The 20,187-nt window shown below is 43.9% G+C and overlaps 1 protein-coding gene across 1 annotated transcript in view; it reads right to left on the bottom strand.

Annotated features, from left to right (window-relative positions):
* Window positions 1-5,714: 5,714 nt before the first annotated feature.
* LOC119402084 (PR domain zinc finger protein 4) overlaps window positions 5,715-20,187 on the bottom strand; it is a 30,690-nt gene continuing 16,217 nt past the window's right edge. Inside the window, exons 6-10 of the mRNA XM_037669183.1 lie at window positions 19,928-19,998; window positions 18,643-18,825; window positions 15,509-15,719; window positions 12,472-12,589; window positions 5,715-6,211 (exon numbers count right to left, since the gene is read on the bottom strand). Of these exons, the coding sequence (XP_037525111.1) occupies window positions 5,833-6,211; window positions 12,472-12,589; window positions 15,509-15,719; window positions 18,643-18,825; window positions 19,928-19,998 (962 nt within the window). The 3' untranslated portion in view covers window positions 5,715-5,832. The remainder of the gene's footprint in view (window positions 6,212-12,471; window positions 12,590-15,508; window positions 15,720-18,642; window positions 18,826-19,927; window positions 19,999-20,187) is intronic.

Here is a 20,187-nt window from a genome sequence, read left to right as displayed (position 1 = left end):
TCTTGCTCATACCCCTCTATCGTTCAAGCAAACGACCCTCCTTATCGCCTCGTTCGCATCTTTACCCGAAAGTTCTTGCTGCGGCGTGTGGTGGCCGCCAAAAGATAGCGCCGCCTTTGAAGGACTCCTTTGTGCGCCTGTATGACGTATGCCCTTAGCTAGGTTGTACTTGAGAATATGTTTATAGGCTTGTAACGCGTAAACGTCCGCGATAGGCGCGAATACGAGGGTCGTCAATCAAGTGCCACAGTATCTGAAGCCGGGGCTGTTATATGAGGGTGGTTATGCATATTAACTATAGTTATCCGCATTAACGGACACGGGTACAAGGGAACATACAGGGGTAGCTGCTATTCTAATTGGCATAACGAGCAAGTAATGGTCCTGGACCGGCCACGTAAGTCGTCGAGCAGGAAACCGGTGGTCATTTACCAAAAGATGGGAAACGCAGTCAGGAAGGCAGCGAGTTTAATGAAGTGACGGAATAAAGAAGTTCGCGGGGATAAACTGGAGTCAGCTCGCACAAGATAGAGTGAATTGGACATTACTAGGCAGGCCTGTAGCCAGAAATTTTTTACGGGGGGAAGTGGGGGGGGGGGAGAATGAGGCACTTGCTGAATGCCTTGACTATTTTAGAAAAACACCTATTTTCATTATTTATTTCCGGTAAAACATCCCCCTCCATCAAAATCAAGGGGGGGGGGGTGCTAAGCTCTTTCCCCTCTTGCTACGCGCCTGTTATTAAGCATTCGTGCTGCAGGGGACCTAAATAAACTGAAAATGTGATGATAATGATCAGTAACCGAAAATGGACTTTGTAGGTGGAAGTAGGAAATAAACTTCTGTCACAAAGCACATAAATCGGTGTGTGAAGATAAATTATAGCGCTTAACGTTCGCTCACGCCTGTGTGCGGTTCAACACGCCAACTCTGTGACAACGAAAGTGTGGAGTCATCCAGTGTGATCTGGTAGTGTTGTCCTCTGCGCCTTTGACACCACGTGTTGTGCAAGCAAATTCGCCAGGCATGTATTCGTCAAGGTAATAGCTGTGAATATTAACGTTCTTTTCTCGGGCACATACGCGACTTCTCTGGCAGCTGAACTTTTTGAACGCCCAACTGTATAAGCACGGTTCATGACATTTTTTGCCTTACCTTTTCATTGATGCGCGACCGCTACCATCGGCAATGAAACATATGATCTTGAATCATCAGTTGATAGTAATAATAATTGTTGGGCCTTAACGTCCCAAAACCACGATATTATTATGAGGGACACCGGGGTGGAGGGCTCCGGAAATTTAGACCACTTCTGGTTCTTTAACACGCATCTAAATCTATGTACATGGGTACCAGGCATTTCCGTTTACATCGAAAATGCGACCGCCGCGGTCGGGATTCAATCCCGCGACCTTTGCCTCAGCTGTAGAGCAGCATAACCACTATACCATCATGGTGGGTGCGCTCATCAGTTGAACGACACAATCACTGAGCCATTGGGGCAGGATCTAAAATTTACAATTTATTATTTTAGCGCCCACCCGTCGTCTGAAGAACCTAGAAGTTTGAATTTTATGTCCTTTCCAGGATGGATTTAGATCTTTTTCAAGATAGAGATATCTTCGCGTGCTCCCTTCGGGTCCCGTGCTCTTGTGAAGAAAACTATCGCATAGGAGAGACCGGGGCTTCAAGCCGGGCTCCAGTAGCAATCTGCAAGTTAGTGGATTACAAAAGGCAGGCAAAACAGAGAAATCTAATTCGCCTCAACCACTTTTTCCGCGTGTTGGTAGACTCGTACACCGTTCAGTCATTCATTTCGAGGGTTTGCTTTTAAATTTATACTTTTCATTCGGAGTGACTTGACGTGGCTGTGCTGCAAACTCACCCCTTCAGTAGTACCCTCTTGTGGGGTGTTTAAGGAAATAAAGTGATGTGATGAGAGAGGTACTCCTATGGCATGAGTATTGATTATTAACTGCACCAAGCAGCTCGGCTGCACTGGTGACGTCGCGGAAGTTGGGGGTCACCTGCCGGTCATTTAGGCCATGGCAATGCCTCGAGTTGCATCCGAAATTCGTTATTCATATGAATAACATTTCAAGCTATAATCGCTATTGAGATTTACTATGCGTGTTCAAGGAAATCGACCCGCAGGCTATCCTTCCGTGAAATTTTGTGTCAGTGCCCCATTCAGGTACAGGGCAAATTTCTTCGCAAGGAGGCGCACATTCATCGACATTCCGAAAGACAGCAGTCAAAATGGTTGTTTTATCTTCATCGCCCATATCCTGTCTGCGGTCGCTGAAACGCACGGGCAGTGAATAAGGCGGACATGAGTGGTGACTATAATTTAAAAATGCCGTTGCTCCTGCACTTGTTTCAGTTTACCATGCACCAAGTATAAATGATATTTCATTAATACTTGTACTTATAACGTAAGAGATGGTGCATCATTAGTATGCATCATTAAAATTTTGCTAAAGCATATCGCGAATAATTCATTGCCGCGACGCAAGCTTCGCAACAGCAGCCATTCGTTTACAAATATTAGGTTTACAAAAATTACTGCTGAGAAAGAAAGAACAGCCAATACTTTTATGCTGAAAGCGTGGCTTCACGCTTGGGCTTTCTCCTCAGTGGCTTAGACATCACCCACCAGAAATAAGCCGACAAATGTGACGGTTGTTTTCTAGCCGCGCACCAGTTCCGGAATGACGCCGCATTCTTGATTATTATGTTGAACTACGTCTTGGCGGAATAGCAGTATCTGCAGAAGCAGAACACGAGCAATACGAAGTCTCATTTCAGTGAGAGAGTTGCGAGTCTGTAACAGCGTATTTTTGGCAGATAAGCCGTACGCTCACACATCGTTATCTTTACTGGACTGTGGCATAAAACTGCGGACTCTATGGTGACCTTATCACGTCTCCGCCATCACTCGGTCAGGGCCGTGCTCTTACTCTTTTGGCGTCTCGCCACGGTGGTCTAGTGGTTATGGCGCTCGACTGCTGACCCGCAGGTCGCGGGATCGAATCCCGGCCGCGGCGGCTCCCTTTTCGATGGAGACGAAAATGTTTGAGGCCCGTCTACTTAGATTTAGGTGCATGGTAAAGAACCCCAGGTGGTCGAAATTTCCGGAGCCCTCCACTACGGCGTCTCTCATAATCATATTGTGGTTTTGGGACGTTAAACCCCATAATAATATTATTATGCTCTTTTGGCCTTACACGTGCTCATTTTGAAGTTTCACACCTAATGAAGCCGAGGTAAGCCATCAACACTGTCCCCGCTTACAGGCCAGGCCACCGCATCAACATGCGTTGGCACGGCCAGTAACCGCTCAAATGGAAAACCTTAAAGGAGCATACGCCTAATTCAAAGGAACCTTTCTGTAGCTTTCATGAAACTTGTTCGCCTGTCTGTACCTATTAATAAAAATTCTGTGTCCTCTAAGTGTCGTGTGCTGCACAGCTTCGCTGGTCACCCACCTTCAAAATGTGGAATGGCCTTAATCTTCAATAAAAATTGTATAACAATGGGGAAGTGGCCGTCTAACGCGAACTGTACGTTGAGGCGGAAATACATTGCCGTTGTCAAAGTTACATTTAAATGACCCATTATATGTAAAGGTTTAGGGCAGCATAATATATGGCATACTCATATTTCAGAAATCCAAAAAAAAAAGAAACAACGCACGTTATTCGAGACATTCGTCATTGATTGAAGGCCCCTGATCGAAATCAAGCACGTATACTCCATTTCACAAGCTGGTTGCAGCAGGGTGGAAGCTACGAGGTGTACACAAACCACACGCTAGCGCAGCAAAACATAGTTCTGTTTGTAATTGCATTATAATTGGGTAAGGTTAAGAAAACTGCGTTTGTTTAGCACGTTCTACGCCACAGCAATCCATGATACGCTACTCACGATTCGCATACGTGATAAACATTGAGTTATTGTACCGGAAACTGCCAATAACTACGATGACGAACAAACATGGCAGCGCCCATGCAAACGCGATCGCCCGCTTCAATCCGAACTCGCGCTTGGCACTTGCCACTGTCCTCACAGTAATTATTAAACAGCGCAATCGGTTATAGGTTTGTGTTTTCTCACGCTGAGGAAAAAGTATCAGGTTCATTTTGTCCTTGTATTGAGACTAGCTGTTTGCTCAGCGACGCCTGCTAAGCCTTTCATCTGAGAATTTGAAGAATGATCTTGGAAACAGTGCAAAATAGACACGAATGCATTGTTGTCGAAGCGTCAGGACGCAAATACAACGCGGACACAAGCGTTGGTTTAGAACTTACGGGCCACGCAGCTCACGACGGCGACTTCATAATTTAGAGTCGCAAGGAACAAGCGTCGACGTGTGCTGCCATGTTTTCTTTTTGTCAGGCGCTAAAGTTGCTCCCCAACGCTAAGAGCGCTGGTTTCTGTCGTGCGATCGCTTTGCTTACCAAACGCGTGTTGTTTTTTAAACACGATAGTCTTTCTTGGGGAATTTAAACGCAGAAATTTTGGTCTGTCTGTCTGTTTGTCTGTCTGTCTGTCACCCGTTTCAGCCACCCGGCAAAAGTTGAACCACTTGCCCAAGCGCCAGCCATATTGAACGGATTTGTAGGTTCATACTTGTGTACATTGTCGATCAAAAGGAAAACATGACGCATAACTGAGGCGCAACATCACTACGTAAGTATTAGGTAGTGTGTTCCTTTACCAGAAAATACATAGATACATAATTCTAAAGACCCTAGTTTCTTAGGCTGCGCTTAAAACGGCGGCTGCGCTGAAGGTGCGGCTGCGTTGAAAATGCAAGACGGCGACGAACGCCCTCTGCCACGGAAGAAGGAAACCCTCTGTACAAGCTCATGTTTCCCGACGATGTCAGATGGCGCTGATATCTCACGCAGCGCTCGTCTATCGTCTTTTGGCGGGATTTGCAGCGTAGCAAGCAGATACGCGGCCAATTTTTTTTCTTCGGCTCTGCTGTTGCTTCCCATCGCAAAGAACGTTAGTTGCTGCCGTGGGCTCTCTCCACTCGTCCAATGCGTGAACGTAGACGCTATGGGGACGCCAAGACGACGCTGCGCGGATGAATACATCATGAGTGGCGTTCGCTCTTCCTATTGGCTAAGAAGCCCCGTAGCTTCCACAGTGCTGCAACCAGCTCTTGAGATGGAGTATAGGGCGCGCAGGAACGCGGCAGCTGTTATACGTTTGTTTAGTAGCCTATTTAACTAGGAAGCTTTCTTTCTTAGAAATACGCCTGAATTTCCTTGTATATAGCTGCGAGCTACAACCGGGTGAATGGTAATTTTGTTTCTAATCACCCTTGCTACACCTTGCGAGATTCCGCAGAACAGATTTGCCAGTATCACGACTCTGTTTCAAAATTCCAGCGACTGATGCGGCTGGTTTACATGAGCAAAATTTATGCTGAAGCGAAAGATGGGAGCCCGTTGCTCTTCTGTAGTCTTTGGGTTTTTTGGTGCGCCGCAATCATGCAAATTAATCGTGAACCAATCACCTCAACAACGCGTTGTATCCGAAAATGGTTCATTGTCAGACTGACATAAGAAATCACCGAAGTGCTTCTCTAACCCTGGTTTTCTTATGAGGCACTCCACATCGAAACAAATTAATGAGGTGGAATCGAGGAAAACAGCTGCTTTCGTCGTGTGTCCAATGAAATGTAATTTCGTTTATTAGAGTGACTAAAGCGCCACCTTTACGGCTGTTTCCAAATCTATCGAGGAAGTAAGGTTCCTTCGCTGCACGGGAGTTCCTTCAGGCCTGACGTTCGGCCCTGTGCGGTACAGTGGGCGAACACTACCGTTTTCCGTGCATCAGTATCTCGTGCCTGGACCAGTGGCACTTGCGGGCGAACGCACGTCCGCAAACTCGGCACGAATACGGCTTCAGTCCCGCGTGGGATTGGACGTGGCTCTTGAAGTGCGTCACCATGCCAAACTCCCTCCCACACTCCGGGCACTTGTACATCAGGGCGCCCGTGTGACGCTTCTTGTGGCGCTTGAGCAACACCGCCTTAGTGAAGCTCTCCGCGCACTCTTCGCACTTGAATGGCTTCACCGAGGCGTGGATTGCGAGGTGACGGTCGAGGCCCACTTTCGTAAAGAACGCGTTGCAACAGACATGGCATACGAAGGACTTCGCGGCTTCGCGGCTTTTTTCGTTCGTACTGTCGCACCTGCGAAGGCCATAAATAAAGAGAATGGACTGTAATGAACGCTTTGAAGATGGTTGGTCAGATAAGTTGCCATCTCATCTGTTCCAGTAGACTAATGTGACGTAGATTTGAACTACAGAGCAATGTACTACAGGAAATGATTGACAGCGAGACAATCATGAGCACAGCAACTATATTGTTCACGCTACTGTTCGGATATTCGGAAGTCCTACTACGCCTGGCCTGGCCATAGCGTCATAAGCGTGCGCGGTGTTCTCAATCGGGGAGGGGCGGGGGAGGGGCAAATTTTACAGCAGCGCCCCCACCCTTCCGTTGGTTGAGTCCGAAAGAAACTGAGCTCAGCAGTGTATGCAAAGATTGAAATGAAGCCAGTGTAAACACTTCCTTGAATCAGGGGTCCTTGTTCATCATTACTGTAAAGAGAAAACAAAAATCACTCCATCTCCCGCTAAAGGGGACCATGAGGCGATGCGAAGTAGCGTTTCGGCATGTCGATCCCGCGTTTCTGAGGGGGAGTGGGAGGGGAGAGGGGTAGTGGATAGGAGGAAAATGGAGAGGGGTAAGTGGGAACGGAGAGGGGAATTGGAGAGGGAGGAAAGCGGGAGAGGGGAGTGGTGAGGGGTGTGTGGAGAGCGCTTGCGCATGCGCAGTAAGGGTGGTCACGCCCAGGGCTGGGCAGTATCGCGATACAAGAGTATCGCGATAGTATTTCAGAGATACTTTTGAGTATCTGTATTTCTGTATCGAGATACATTTGAAAAATGTATTTGTATCTCGGTAGTGAAATACATTTACGATGTATCGCCTGTATCGCGATACTATGCAGGAAACGAGTATCTCGTTACATTGTTTTTTTGTGTCGGAAATGAGTTGAGGCGTGTTTCCAATGGGGGAAGGACGTTTTTTTGTGCCAAGACAAGCAAAGGTGCGCCGCCGGTCGCCGACAGATAGGGCGGCGATGGCTTCCCCTCAAGCACAGAATGGTCCATGTGGTAAAGCGCGCAAAGCTGCAGACGGCAGAATCGCGGGGGCAGTGTTGTCGGCCTCTGCCAACGAAAGTCGCTGTCTCTCAAGGTCAGTGCAGCACGCCTATTTTTTTTCGGTTGGGAAGCCATTACTTCGCGACCTCCCGCGCGGACACCGCCTTGGAAAAGGCTTTGCAATGCTTCGCGTGCGTTCAGTTCTCAAAGCGGCGGCACTTCCGAAAGCAGTTCGCGTAGACGCGGCGGAAGTGAGTAGTAGATGGCTATCTTTGAAGCGCTTTCAGCCACCTCTCCAATGTCAGGGTGCGTTCCTAATTGATTACATGCGTGAAATGGTCTTTTGTGGTAGCAGGCTGCCCCACCGCCGGAGCCGACTTCGTCTGTTGCGGCTTTCTGAATTGGGTGCTGGTAGCGTCGGTGGTGGTGACAGCTTCATTGAAGCCGACAGGGTCAGACGGCTGTGGATTCCGAAGATGGGGACCGACTTGGGATTCTGAACAGTCAGAACAACCCAAGTGAGGGCGGAAGTGTTTCCGTATCTAGATGACCCGAGAAGACATATCGCCACGGTGCAGGGCAATCCGGCTATGAAGGCGTTATTTATTCACTATAACACCAATTTGTGCTCGCCTTCAGCGGTAGACAGACTTTTTTCTTTCGTGTGTCTTGTGCTGAGGCTGAACCGACGCTGTTAGAAGACAGCCTATTTGAGAAGCCTACGCAGCAAGCTTCACAGCAAAGCAGATCTTCAAAATAAATGTGTGCTTTATCTCAATTCACTGGCGTTAATTAGTGATTCGAGTGATTTGCTAAAAGTGTGCTATTTTTAGCATAGGTTAGTTCGTTCGCCAAGTATGTCGATTTCGGTGCCCAATCCTTGTTACTGTTGCTGTGAAATAGTGTATTTTTATTGCAATTGATAATTTTAATTATGCAATTATTACTAATTATGTACTTTGCCCGCCCCCCTCCCCTGCAACGTCTTAATGGCGCTGAGGGTACTGTAATAAATAAATAAATGAACTGAACGTTTCGATGCGCTGTAACTTTAATTACAACATTATGATGCACTAATGAGTGTCTTTGCTTAGTATGAGCATCCTTGAAATAAAAAAAGTATTCCAGTATCTGTATCGCTGTAACTGTATTCCGGAATACTTTTTTCGTCTTATTGCAAAAGTATCTCCGAAATATCCCGTTACGTTAAAGACAAATGTATCTCAGTATCTGTATTTTAGGCTTCCAGTTCATGTATTTCGATATCTGTATTCCGGAATACTTTTCCGAGTATCTCTGCCCAGCCCTGGTCACGTCACACACCACCACCCCCGCCACCGGTTTGAACTTCGCCATAAGATGCTTCGCATCTAAAAAATGCGTAGTCATAGCCCCATGCATTAAAAATGACGTGGAAGGGCAGAATGAGGCAGGCCCGTAGCCAGGAATTTTTTTCGGGGGGGGGGGGGGGGAGAGGCTCCTGCAGAAAACCTTGACTGTTTGAGAAAAACACCTATTGCCGTCATTTATTTTTGGTAAAAACACCTACTTTACCAAAATTTCGGGAGGGGGTGGTCCCCTAACCCCCCCCCCCCCCTCCAGGCTACGGGCCTGGACCAAGGAATAGGGGCATAATTGGCGTGCCCTTGAGATGACTCGCGAGAAGGCTCCCCCCCTCCCTGCTCCCCCCGCCCTCCTCCCCTCCATGCGCACGCCTATGCATAGCCTTATCACAACAGACATAAAACCACCAGTAGCTCGGCGCGTTCTTCACCGCAGAAGAATCGCCACTTGCGTTTGGGACACTAATTACAAAGGTATGGCTGGACGCGCATCTCTGTGAATTTGCTTTTTCGGATGAAGCCTTGAATGTAATGGTTCATTTCTGATTTCTGTGGAGATAACGCGAACAATACTTTTGCAGTATTCGTTTCATGATGATTGTATGTGGTAATGCTCGAACATTCTCAAACACGTCGTTGAAATCAGACGAGCGTTTATTGTTGCTATTTTGCTTAAACGTCCATAGTACATGATGTGGTACCATTGTACAAGTGTGAGGCTGTAGTGTAGGTGCGAGCGTGTTTCAAGCAGTTAATGCAGGCGCTTTCGAGTGAGCATATGGGTGACACAGACTCCAGGCAACCCCATGGGAACGCGGATATTTATTTATTTATTTATTTACAAATAATGAAGACCCTGTTCGGGCCCAAGCAGGAGTGGGTAACAAATGTCAGTGACAAAATCAGAATAAAAAACATAAGAAAATACAATACAAGATACGAAATTAAGAAAATTCTCAACATCAGGCAAAAATATAATTAATACATAGCAATAAAGGCATTCATACAGAAATAGAAAAAGATCTCAGCACTTATGAGGAACATAATATATTGCAATGTTAAAAATCAAGTGCCAGGTCATTGACGAGATGGGCGAACGATTGTGTTGTGTCCGCATTAACGACCTCCTGAGGTAACTTGTTCCATAATTAAAAAGCATGAGGGAATAATGAGTACTGATGAACGTTCAGATGACTGAATGGTTGTATAACTGTTTTATTATGATGAATACGATCAAAGCGCACGGGCGGGTTGGTTATATAATGATTGGGTGGAATTTTAAAGTGACCACGGTACAATTGATAGATGAATTTTAATCGAGAGACTGTTCTACGATGAGCGAGTGTCTTCAGATTTGCCTTCTCGCGAAGGGCAGAAACGCTTGCAACACGAGAGTAGCTGGAATAAATGAACCTCAGAGCCAGGTTTTGGACCCTCTCTATTTTTTTAATTAAGTATTTTTGATACGGGGCCCCGATCAGGCCTGCATATTCCAACTTAGGCCTGATAAGCGCTTTGTAAGCTGTTAGTTTTACAGAAGGTGAATTGTGACGCAGTTTACGTTTTAAAAACGCTAACTTTTTTAACACATTGCTACAAATGTTGTCTATATGGGTTTCCCAATTTAAATTGCTTGTAAGCGTGACACCCAGATATTTTACTTGTGTAGCCTTTTTAACATAAGCGCTTTTAATGGTATATTGGGATGCTAATGGGTTTTGTTTGTTCGTAACTGTGATGGATGCCGTTTTTGATTCGTTGAGCTTCAAGCCCCACTTATCACACCAGGCGCAGATGGATTGCAATGCATCGTTAAATCTGGCTTGATCAGAATGCTGATCAATGTCGGCATAAATAACACAATCGTTCGCAAAAAGTCGGATTTTCACAGGTGATTGAACTGAGAAATAAATATCTTTTATGTACACTAAAAACAATAATGGTGCAACACGGATCCTTGCGGCACTCCTGAGTGTACGTCTAATGAGTCAGAAACGCCGTCATTGACCATCACATATTGTTTCCGTGATGACAAATAGCATGCAACCCAACGGACAATGTTCTGATCAACACCAATAGCTGACAGTTTCGTAGCTAAATTATCGTGTGGCATTATCGTGTGGCATTTCATGCTTTTCTAAAGCATGAAATGCTTTAGAAAAATCTAAAAACACTGCATCAATCTGGCCTTACAGTTTAATGAATTTGCAAAATCATGAGTGATCTCGGCTGATTGAGTTGAAGTGGATAGGCCAGACCTGAATCCGTGTTGGTTGTCGTGAAGCAGTTTATTGTCTTCCAGGTGTATCATAATCGCCTTAAATATTATGTGTTCTAGTAGCTTACCAGCTGTGGATGTAAGAGAAACTGGCCTGTAGTTGTTTATATCTAACGGTGAGCCAGATTTATGAATTGGGACTATTCTTGCAGAGCGCCAGTCATCGGGTACCACACAAGTTTCTAGGGAAGTTACATATATCTTATACAAATATTCGGAAACCCAGGATGCATATCTACTAAAAAAAAACGTTCGATATATCATGAGGACGCGGGGATTTCTTTGTGTCTAATTTACACAAGAGGCTAAAAATACCATCTTTACTTAAATATAATTTGGGCATATGTTCGACGAGCGTATGAGATGGCAAGTGCGCATGTGAGGCCGTCAGCGTAAATACGGACTGAAAAAAGGCGTTGAAACTTTGAGCAATGACAGCAGCATTATCAGTAGTTCTGTCACATGTTTTTATCTCTGTGATGCTGTTTTTATCTTTAGATAAGTAACGCCAGAATTTTTTGGGTTGGTCTGTCATGAAGGAAGACAGAGCAGACGAAAAAAACTGGTCTCTTGCTGCATGCATTTTTTTCGTGGGAAATGTGTACTAGGCTTTGTAGCCGTTTCTTGTCACCATGTTTACGACAGCGTTTGATCTTGCGCTTCATATGGATCAAATCACGGTTTTTCCATGGGTATTCTCGGTTAATACGCTTCTTTCTTAATGGCACATAGCTGCGTTCACAGTGTAATATTATAGCTTTAAAACGTGACCACAACTCATTGACCTCATTCAATTCGCTGAAAGAAGGAAATGAGGATTCCATGTAATGAAGCACTGCATCATCAAGCGCATGCTTGTAGTCTCTGACAAATGAGTCGGAAGGTCTGGTAGTGGGTAGGAAGCTTGAAATTGGACATTCTAAAACAAGTAATTTGTGATCAGAGATGCCTTCTTTGACAGCGACCGAACACTCTTCGAGCGAGCTGCTTGCAAACGCTAGGTCTAGTACAGAACGGTTAGTCATGGTAGCATCAGAAACTAATTCTTTTAAAGAAAAAGTAAATGCAGTTAATAACAGTGATTCAGCATTTCTAGAGTTCTTGCCGTCATGAGAAAGATTGGGCCAAATAATGCTGGGCAAGTTGAAATCCCCAGTTATAGGAATGTTTGAACGCGAATTTGCATTTTGTAGCAGGTAATCGTAGAGTGCTTCTAAGTATTCTGGAGGTGCATTTGGAGGCCGATAGACAACTCCCAAAATTATATTCTTACGAAAAAAATTCAGTTTGCACCACATGCTTTCGTGATTATCTATACCATCCAAGCGAGTAAATTTAACATTGTTATTAATCGCAACTGCAACTGCAAATGCCATGCTTAATACTGTAGTGCTAAATACTTTAATGCACCTCTGGTTACCACCCAATATTGAGCCACGCAGTCTTTCCAATGAAAACAAAGTTTCTCCTTTGGTTTGGGGACAAAGAAGGAACAAACATGACGCGAGTGGGAATAAGCTTACCGCGTCGCTCTATTCATCCTGGTTTGTTGTGGCAGTGTCAGAAAGAACCAAAACGAACAAGGAAAGCAAGCGTCACAACGTTCAACACCTGTTTTCGTAATTGTAAGGATAGCCAAATAAATGGTACTTTGCCTACTGTGCCGAAGGGTGCGTGGTTTCACGGTGCTTGTCCAACTGCCATTTCGACGAACAGGTGCATCCGCAGATGTCGCAGTCAAAGGCTGTCCTCCAACTTGGCATTGCAATGGGCGGGGCTGAAAGATTAAATATAATAAAAGATAAATTACTAATACTAATAAATTAAGAACGCAATAAGCAGAAACGAAAACCTACACAGGGATATCATGTTCGGACAGAGACAGGTCAATAACTAAAGCGGTAATTATAGTAAGAACATCCAAAAATGCCCAAAGTGTTCTTTCAGATGTTCTCCCAAACAGCAAGATGTGAAGAGATAAGCACAAATTTGGCGATTAGCGCCCGCAAGAAAGGAATAAGAAGGTTTCGTTAAAGTACACGTAAATAAAATGTCCTATATATATTTTCCCGGTGAAACTCAATTCCCAGAGTGCGCGTTCAATATCCACGGTAATGGCTATCTGGAAATCCAATCGCTGAAATGGGGTAGGCAGGGCTTACGTCGATTTTGTAAGGGCAGACAAAATGTTGAAAATAATTACATCTTATATTATTCTGGAAGGCTTGGGAGATTCACGGCTTTGATGTCATAAAGAGGGCACAATTCTTGTGAAGCTGACTAGGGTGTGACTAGGGGCTTGTTGGTCTGCCATCATGGGATGACTTGGAGCACAGGAAAGCGCATTACAAGGAAGCGCATTGCAATAGACACAAGTGGTAACTCTGAACAAGAAAATAATAAAATTGTGTTTATACGCCGACAAAACATCTGCAAAGCGATATCAAATGTTTACACTACGAGACCGAAAGACACAACTTTAAGCGAACAGCTGATAATGTCAAGGAAAGCAACGGGAGCGTTATCTGCAGTTTTTACATTGAAGTGTTATTTATGACATAAAGGGAACATGAATTTAACGAGGCAAGAAAAGAATTCCCATTCTGCGGAGAATCCACAACCTTCGCAGGCGAAGCTTGTGGATTTGTATATCAAGACACGCTTAGGAATTAAAGCAATGCAGGTGTTATGTAGAAAGCTTTCTAGAGCGGACGTTTTTACCTGTCATCAACAATTATTAAATCTAACAATAGGCCTTAGCTGTAGAAAAACGGTGTTACAGGTGGTCGTGTCTGGCTTGGCTCCTGCTCTTAGCGACCTATATTTAGAAACACAACATGGGAAAATGAGTGAAAACCCCAAGGAAATATCATTTTTCAAAAAAGCTCTTGGATTTTTATTTATGTATTTATTTCAAGAAACCCCTAAAGCTCCTCACTGGGAGTGTATTACATAGAGGGGCAGGAAAAAAAGGTTAGAATGCAATAGAAGCAGAGTAAGCACAACAAATGGCAAAAATAACAGGTGCGTGTTATCAGTCAAAACGCGTCATAAGACTAGCTTAAGCCTTATGAAAAATAGCAACATAATAACAAAACACAAAAGAATAGAATAACATAAGAACAGAACACAAAATAAAAATCAAATTGGCTACCAGAACAGAACGGAACATCAATGAAAACTACACATTATCATTTTTAGAAGGTCATTAGGTTTCGAAGTATTGGTTTCCCTTACGATTGTACGAGGCAGCTGCTTATCGACTAATTCGTTCATTCCAAACACACGGCGCATTCACACACGCACACACCCACTCGCCCAGGCACCAAACACGCACAACACGTACAAGGCAGCGTTGTACGCATTTGGTGCCCGGGTGTGTGGATATGTGCGCCTGTCAATGTCCCGTGTGTATGCGCTAAAATAATTCTTGATATTGTAGCGTAAAGAGCGAACAAGACAAGTATCCGATGATTATATTATTATGTTGTGCAACAGCATAAAATACAACTACTGTGCAGTGACATAACACCCGTACACGTCTAATTATTCATACAATGGCTAATTTGCAAGCATGCATGCTTTTGTGCTCATAAAAATTGATATGGGTCTAGCACCAAATAGATACTATATTAACACCGATAGACATAGTATTGCATCTCCGCAACTATAGTCAAAACAAAACGAAGCCTATTTGTTTGATTCATTTCTAGTCGCATGGGCTGTGGCGATGAAATTGTGCGTTGCTTAAGGTTTACTAATCAATGTCCTTCAGATATTTCAGCTCAAATTGTGCGCCGATCAGTTTCCTAGATATTTAAGACAAGATTCGCACGTATCTGCGAACATCATCTCGTTTTGTCGAGGTGAGCTATGTGCCTAGTTCCCAGCGTAAAGTCACAGAGATAACGTAGGACCGGCGGTAATTTGACTTGCTGAACCTTTGTAGCTTTTAGGGGCGAAGCTCCTTAAGGCGGCACCCGTTCGTCCCTCGTCGTAGTCGTAGTAGTCGTAGTGCGTAACCAGTCTTACGCTTTGACCTCCAAGGTGGTGCCGGTGGGAGATTTTTCCTGTGCGTTGTTGAACAATAAAAGATTCGCAGCGTGCGCGTTAACTAAAAGCCGAATTCTTCTGTCTCTCATTCCCCATTAGCAGCCATTGGCATGTTCCAGTAGGAAACGTTAGTAGAAGTAGAAGTGTAAGTGTTAGCTAAAAGCCGACTTCTTCTGTCTCTCATTCCCATTAGCAGCCATTGTTTACCTCCAAGGTAGTGCCTGGTGAGATTTCTCCTGTGCGTGATTAAACAATAAAATTTTTGTTCAAAACGCCGTTGATTGATGAAATAAACCAACGAAAGACGCCTGATGTTTTGTAAAAGCAAAACGAAAGAACGCCAGATGTTTCTAAAGCAAAACGAAAAGACGCCAGCTGCTTAATGAAAGACGCCAGATGTTTTCTAAAGCAATGGTTTTCTAAACAATGAAAATTCACAGCGTACATGTAAAATTAAAGTGAGCTGCAAGTCGCCATAACTGATCGAACCTTTAGTATAAACGCGCCCGATCTCACGTCGGTGATGATGTACTGGGCAGAATTCACGGAAGATTCCCGGTTTACCGATGAACCTCCGCAGCTTCGCATCATCATTCACTCCGTGGATAAGCTGTGATTTTTTTGCAAGTAAACGACCACTTACGGGGAGCGACGCTATTGATGATACCACACCACACCATGAGTTCTGCGGATTGTTCCAAAGGCTGGCAGGTCTGGTAGTAGACCAACCCGGCCTGCTGTATGACCACGAGGTTGCACTGGTGCTCGCTGGGAGCACAGTTGACGTAGCAGATCCACCTCGCTATTTCTGGGCCAGCCTCACCAGTTTTTGGAGGTTCCCGCTCGCCCTCTTCCTGCGCAACAAAAGCCGCCATTACATCCTTAAAAATTCTGGAAGATGATACTCGTAATTTTTCAAAAAAAAAAGCTCATAAGTGAAGACCTAAACTGGTAAGTAGCCACTTGTCTCCATACTCTAATAAAACCTTGGGTAATATTTGATCTATTACATTCTGTATGTTTCGAATTATTGTGTGCTGTGAAGAGGTTGTGTTTTTATCTTTTATATGAAGCAAGGTGCATGCGGATCTGTAAATGGTTTATTGATATTCTTGTTTTATGGTTTTTAGCTAATTGGCTGACATTTAATTTAGAACCTGGTGTGGCAAGGAATAGAATCAAATATGAACTGCTTACAGAATACCACAAGATGTCGCGAAAATCGAGAATGCAACGTGGGTGCGATTATCAGTGGCGCAATATGCAATATTCGTGTTTGTGTTCTGGCAAAAGAAAAGTTCTCGTTTTATAGTGATAAAGAAATGGTTACCTAGGGCACGTTGAACTAGACGCCCCGTTGGCACATCACCGTGGTGTAATCTAAAACATTTATTATGGTATCTTAGGAGGCGGGAATACGCGATGAATTGGCAAACGAGTTTCATTACAGAAATGTCTTTCTGTTACAGCAGAGCGGAAGAACATTATCCTAACTTTTAAAAAGGTGTTCGAAAAGTTATGCGAAGGCTGGAATTAAAAAAACAAAAGTTATTCTTTAGCACTTCATATTTTCCAGGTCGATATATTTCAGGCGATATTCCAAGTCGATATTCCAGGCGAGATATTTTGAACCAAAATATATTCTCACACAAATACATGCCCAAAATTTTTATCTAGTTACTGCGCGCGGATGCATATATTGTTCTTTAACCAGATGTTTTTCAAGATATGCTGTTTTTCGAAAGAAATACTTTATTAGGTATGTTGTATCTCAGGTGTTCTTGTAGGTTAAAAAAATCACAGCATATCCACGGAGTGAATGATGATAAGTGGGCGAAGCTGCGGAGGTTCATCGGTAAACCGTGAATCTTCCGTGAATTCTGCCCAGTACATCATCACCGACGTGAGATCGGGCGCGTTTATACTAAAGGTTCGATGAGTTATGACGACTTGCAGCTCACTTTAATTTTACATGTACGCTGTGAATTTTCATTGTTTAGAAAACCATTGCTTTAGAAAACATCTGGCGTCTTTCGTTAAGCAGCTGGCGTCTTTTCATTTTGCTTTAGAAACATCTGGCGTTCTTTCGTTTTGCTTTTACAAAACATCGGGCGTCTTTCGTTGGTTTATTTCATCAATCAACGGCGTTTTGAACAAAATTTTTATTGTTTAATGACGCACAGGAGAAATCTCACCAGGCACTACCTTGGAGGTAAACAATGGCTGCTAATGGGAATGAGAGACAGAAGAAGTCGGCTTTTAGCTAACACTTACACTTCTACTTCTACAACGTTTCCTACTGGAACATGCCAATGGCTGCTAATGGGGAATGAGAGACAGAAGAATTCGGCTTTTAGTTAACGCGCACGCTGCGAATTTTTTATTGTTCAACAACGCACAGAAAAAATCTCCCACCGGCACCACCTTGGAGGTCAAAGCGTAAGAATGGTTACGCACTACGACTACTACTACGACTACGAGGGACGAACGGGTGCCGCCTTAAGGAGCTTCGCCCCTAAAAACGAGTTCTTGAGGGACTGATCATTTACGGCTGAGCAAGTTTGCTGCCTCTAGCGTCTACACACCTAAAAAAAAGAAAAAATAAGAAACGAAAGTCCACCGACTGGGTTTCATAACATTTATGTATCTCAATCAAGTAAGATTGATAGAAATTGCACTTATATAAACGTGCACAAATAGAGGTCCAAAGCACACCAGTAGCGCAGTTGTGAGAAAATAGCTTTAAGAATGCTAACGGAAGCAGGCGTGTGAACGTTCGAAACTTGCACAAGAATCAAACGCATCACAAATCGCCGTACTTAGACCATTCTCACGATATCTAGGGCCTTATTTAGACCGGCGGTTCCACCGATAACTAGCCCAATACATAGACTTGTCATCATTGTAATGTTTAGTCTATCTTTAATACGTTACAAGAGGAATATTGCTTGAATGACTTTGTTATCAGGGACTGGGGCATCTTGATCCTGCTATACGAGACATTTCTTAAGTTAATTGGTTTACGTAAATATCGATTACTCTTGGCTGGCGTTTTCATTTCCGTCATACGAATTTTTTTTCAGCTACCGCAGTACTAGATGCATAAATACTTAGTTTAATGTCTCAGAGCTTCACACGCACATGTGAGACAGACAGTTCAGCTGTGGTCTCTGGACTGAAATCGACCAGGTTTGATTCTGTATTGTTCACTGTGAGCGAGGGACGCGAGAGGTTATTTGTATTTCATTCCGTCTAGATCAGAATATATATGTCATGTTCATGAATCTAACTCTAACGTGATTCTCGCTAGCCGTACACACTTCTCCCAGAGCTATTGTACCATATAAAATCAATGAACCCTAAAAAAGTGAGCACAAACGTTCAAGGAAAATTTTCAAGTCAACATACGAGTGCATAAGGTTTTATTGAGGATAAAGGAGACAGCTTTTTTAAAAAAGGTGCCGTGATCCTTATTGATACAGTGTGGGCCAAATGTTCTTAGTAGTACTCAGATGAAGACTTATCCGCGTTATATCAGCGTATACGGATGCATGCAGATGTTGCTGTGTTCGCTAGCGCATGAGTCTTATATAAGCGCATTATGTGTTCTCGTTCTTGAAAGCCACCGTTTTATGAATCATAGGTCCCTAGTTTCGGGGGGAGGTACACCATGCTGCGAATAATTTTTCTTATGTGCGCAGGAAATTAGTAGGTATCTCCAGCCGAATTTCGCAGCCTAAACATAAAAGGCATAGTTTTGTCATACTTGGGACTTACCTCATCGGCAGCTTGACTGATATTGGGCTTCGCGGAGGAGTGGGCGTAAGGACCAAAGCAGTGACCCTCGGCAAGTGGCTCCACAGCGAAGATCCCGAGCTGCGCACCTTTAATCTTTGAACGGAGCACCGCCAGGCCTTTGGGCATTTTCTTCTTGGCTAGCTCGAAGTCTTCCAGGGGCACCTGAAATAGAAAAAAAATATGGAGTTTAGAATGAGCCAATGCGAAGCCCCTTCCCATTTATTAAGTTCACTGTAATAAGCCTAGTACAGCATGTAACAGAGAACAGAAATGGTACTTCCATGAATGTAAATTATCGAAGATAGCCAAGCTTTATGTTCATGTGGATTGCATGTGGGGCTGCTGCAGCTGTTTTGTCGTTGCGTTGTAGGAAAGTGGTGTTTCATCGCGTGGCTGTGAAGCCACACTCACCCACACATACAGATATATATATATATATATATATATATATATATATATATATATATATACTCAAGCACATTTTACTCTCTATTACATTCCCCTTCATACACGTAGGTTTCTCTTTCCCTCTCGGACGTGTGTTCTACTTCTTCCACCTCTTTTCTCTTATAAATAAGTGCTTGGTCCCAGTGTACTTACTGACACATACTGTACCAAGTATTCATGTGCCAGTCAGGCTTCGGTGCCTCTGTGCGATAAAATAATATCGTATCTGGGAATAAATCATGGAGTGCCAAGGGAGTGTTAAGGTGCTGCTGCGTATTTTTCGCGGATGTATTGTACGGAGATCTTTCTTTGTATATATGCGTGCCTCCCAATTGACAGCACACATGAAAGTCAGCGCATGTTCTAGTCCTGACCTTTCTGTGTGCCTGTGTCTCAATTTTTGCGATCTACTGACGACGCATTCATACCAACTGGCCCAGCTCAATACGCTTCTACAAATATGAGAATAGACTGTTGGGCGAGTTGGTATTTCATCATCAGAGAAACAGCGCGAAAAAACACGGACAAAAGGAGGAAAAAGTCAGCTCATGTGGGTGGTCGTTCTTTTCTCCTTTTCTCCACTTTCTTTTCGCGCATTTTGCTTGATAATACAAATATGAGTCTACGCAACGAGAGCAACCCAGGAAATTTAGGAGGAGGAACTCAAGCGAGACCTGATATATATGTATTAGATGTATTACTTCTGCGAATAATACTTATGGATAGAAGAAGTTACTTGACTCTGTTATTGAAACAACACACAAAATAGACCTTTAGCGATAGTTGAGTTAGACAAACAATGTTTAGGGCTGCTTACCCCACGGACGTAAAATGACGGTCCATGGACGGGACATTCACTGGGGTCTTCATGAGAGCAGCCGTAGCGACCTGGAATATAAATTTGAAGCTGCCTGAGAGAGGATCACCTAAAGCAATTAGGGTAACAAAAAAGCAAGAAGAAATATTTTAAATATTTAAGAGTTTGCTTGCGCGTTACGAAATATAAATGTTTCGAGCTTTCAAGAATCAGTCGCGACGAAGTCTTTGTATTGGCCACTTCTGCCCAATTTATTGCTG

This window comes from Rhipicephalus sanguineus, chromosome 8, assembly GCF_013339695.2.
Source record: "Rhipicephalus sanguineus isolate Rsan-2018 chromosome 8, BIME_Rsan_1.4, whole genome shotgun sequence".
Lineage (NCBI taxonomy): Eukaryota > Metazoa > Arthropoda > Arachnida > Ixodida > Ixodidae > Rhipicephalus > Rhipicephalus sanguineus.
Note: the sequence above shows the minus strand (reverse complement) of the source record. Positions and strands in the feature narration are given on the sequence as shown.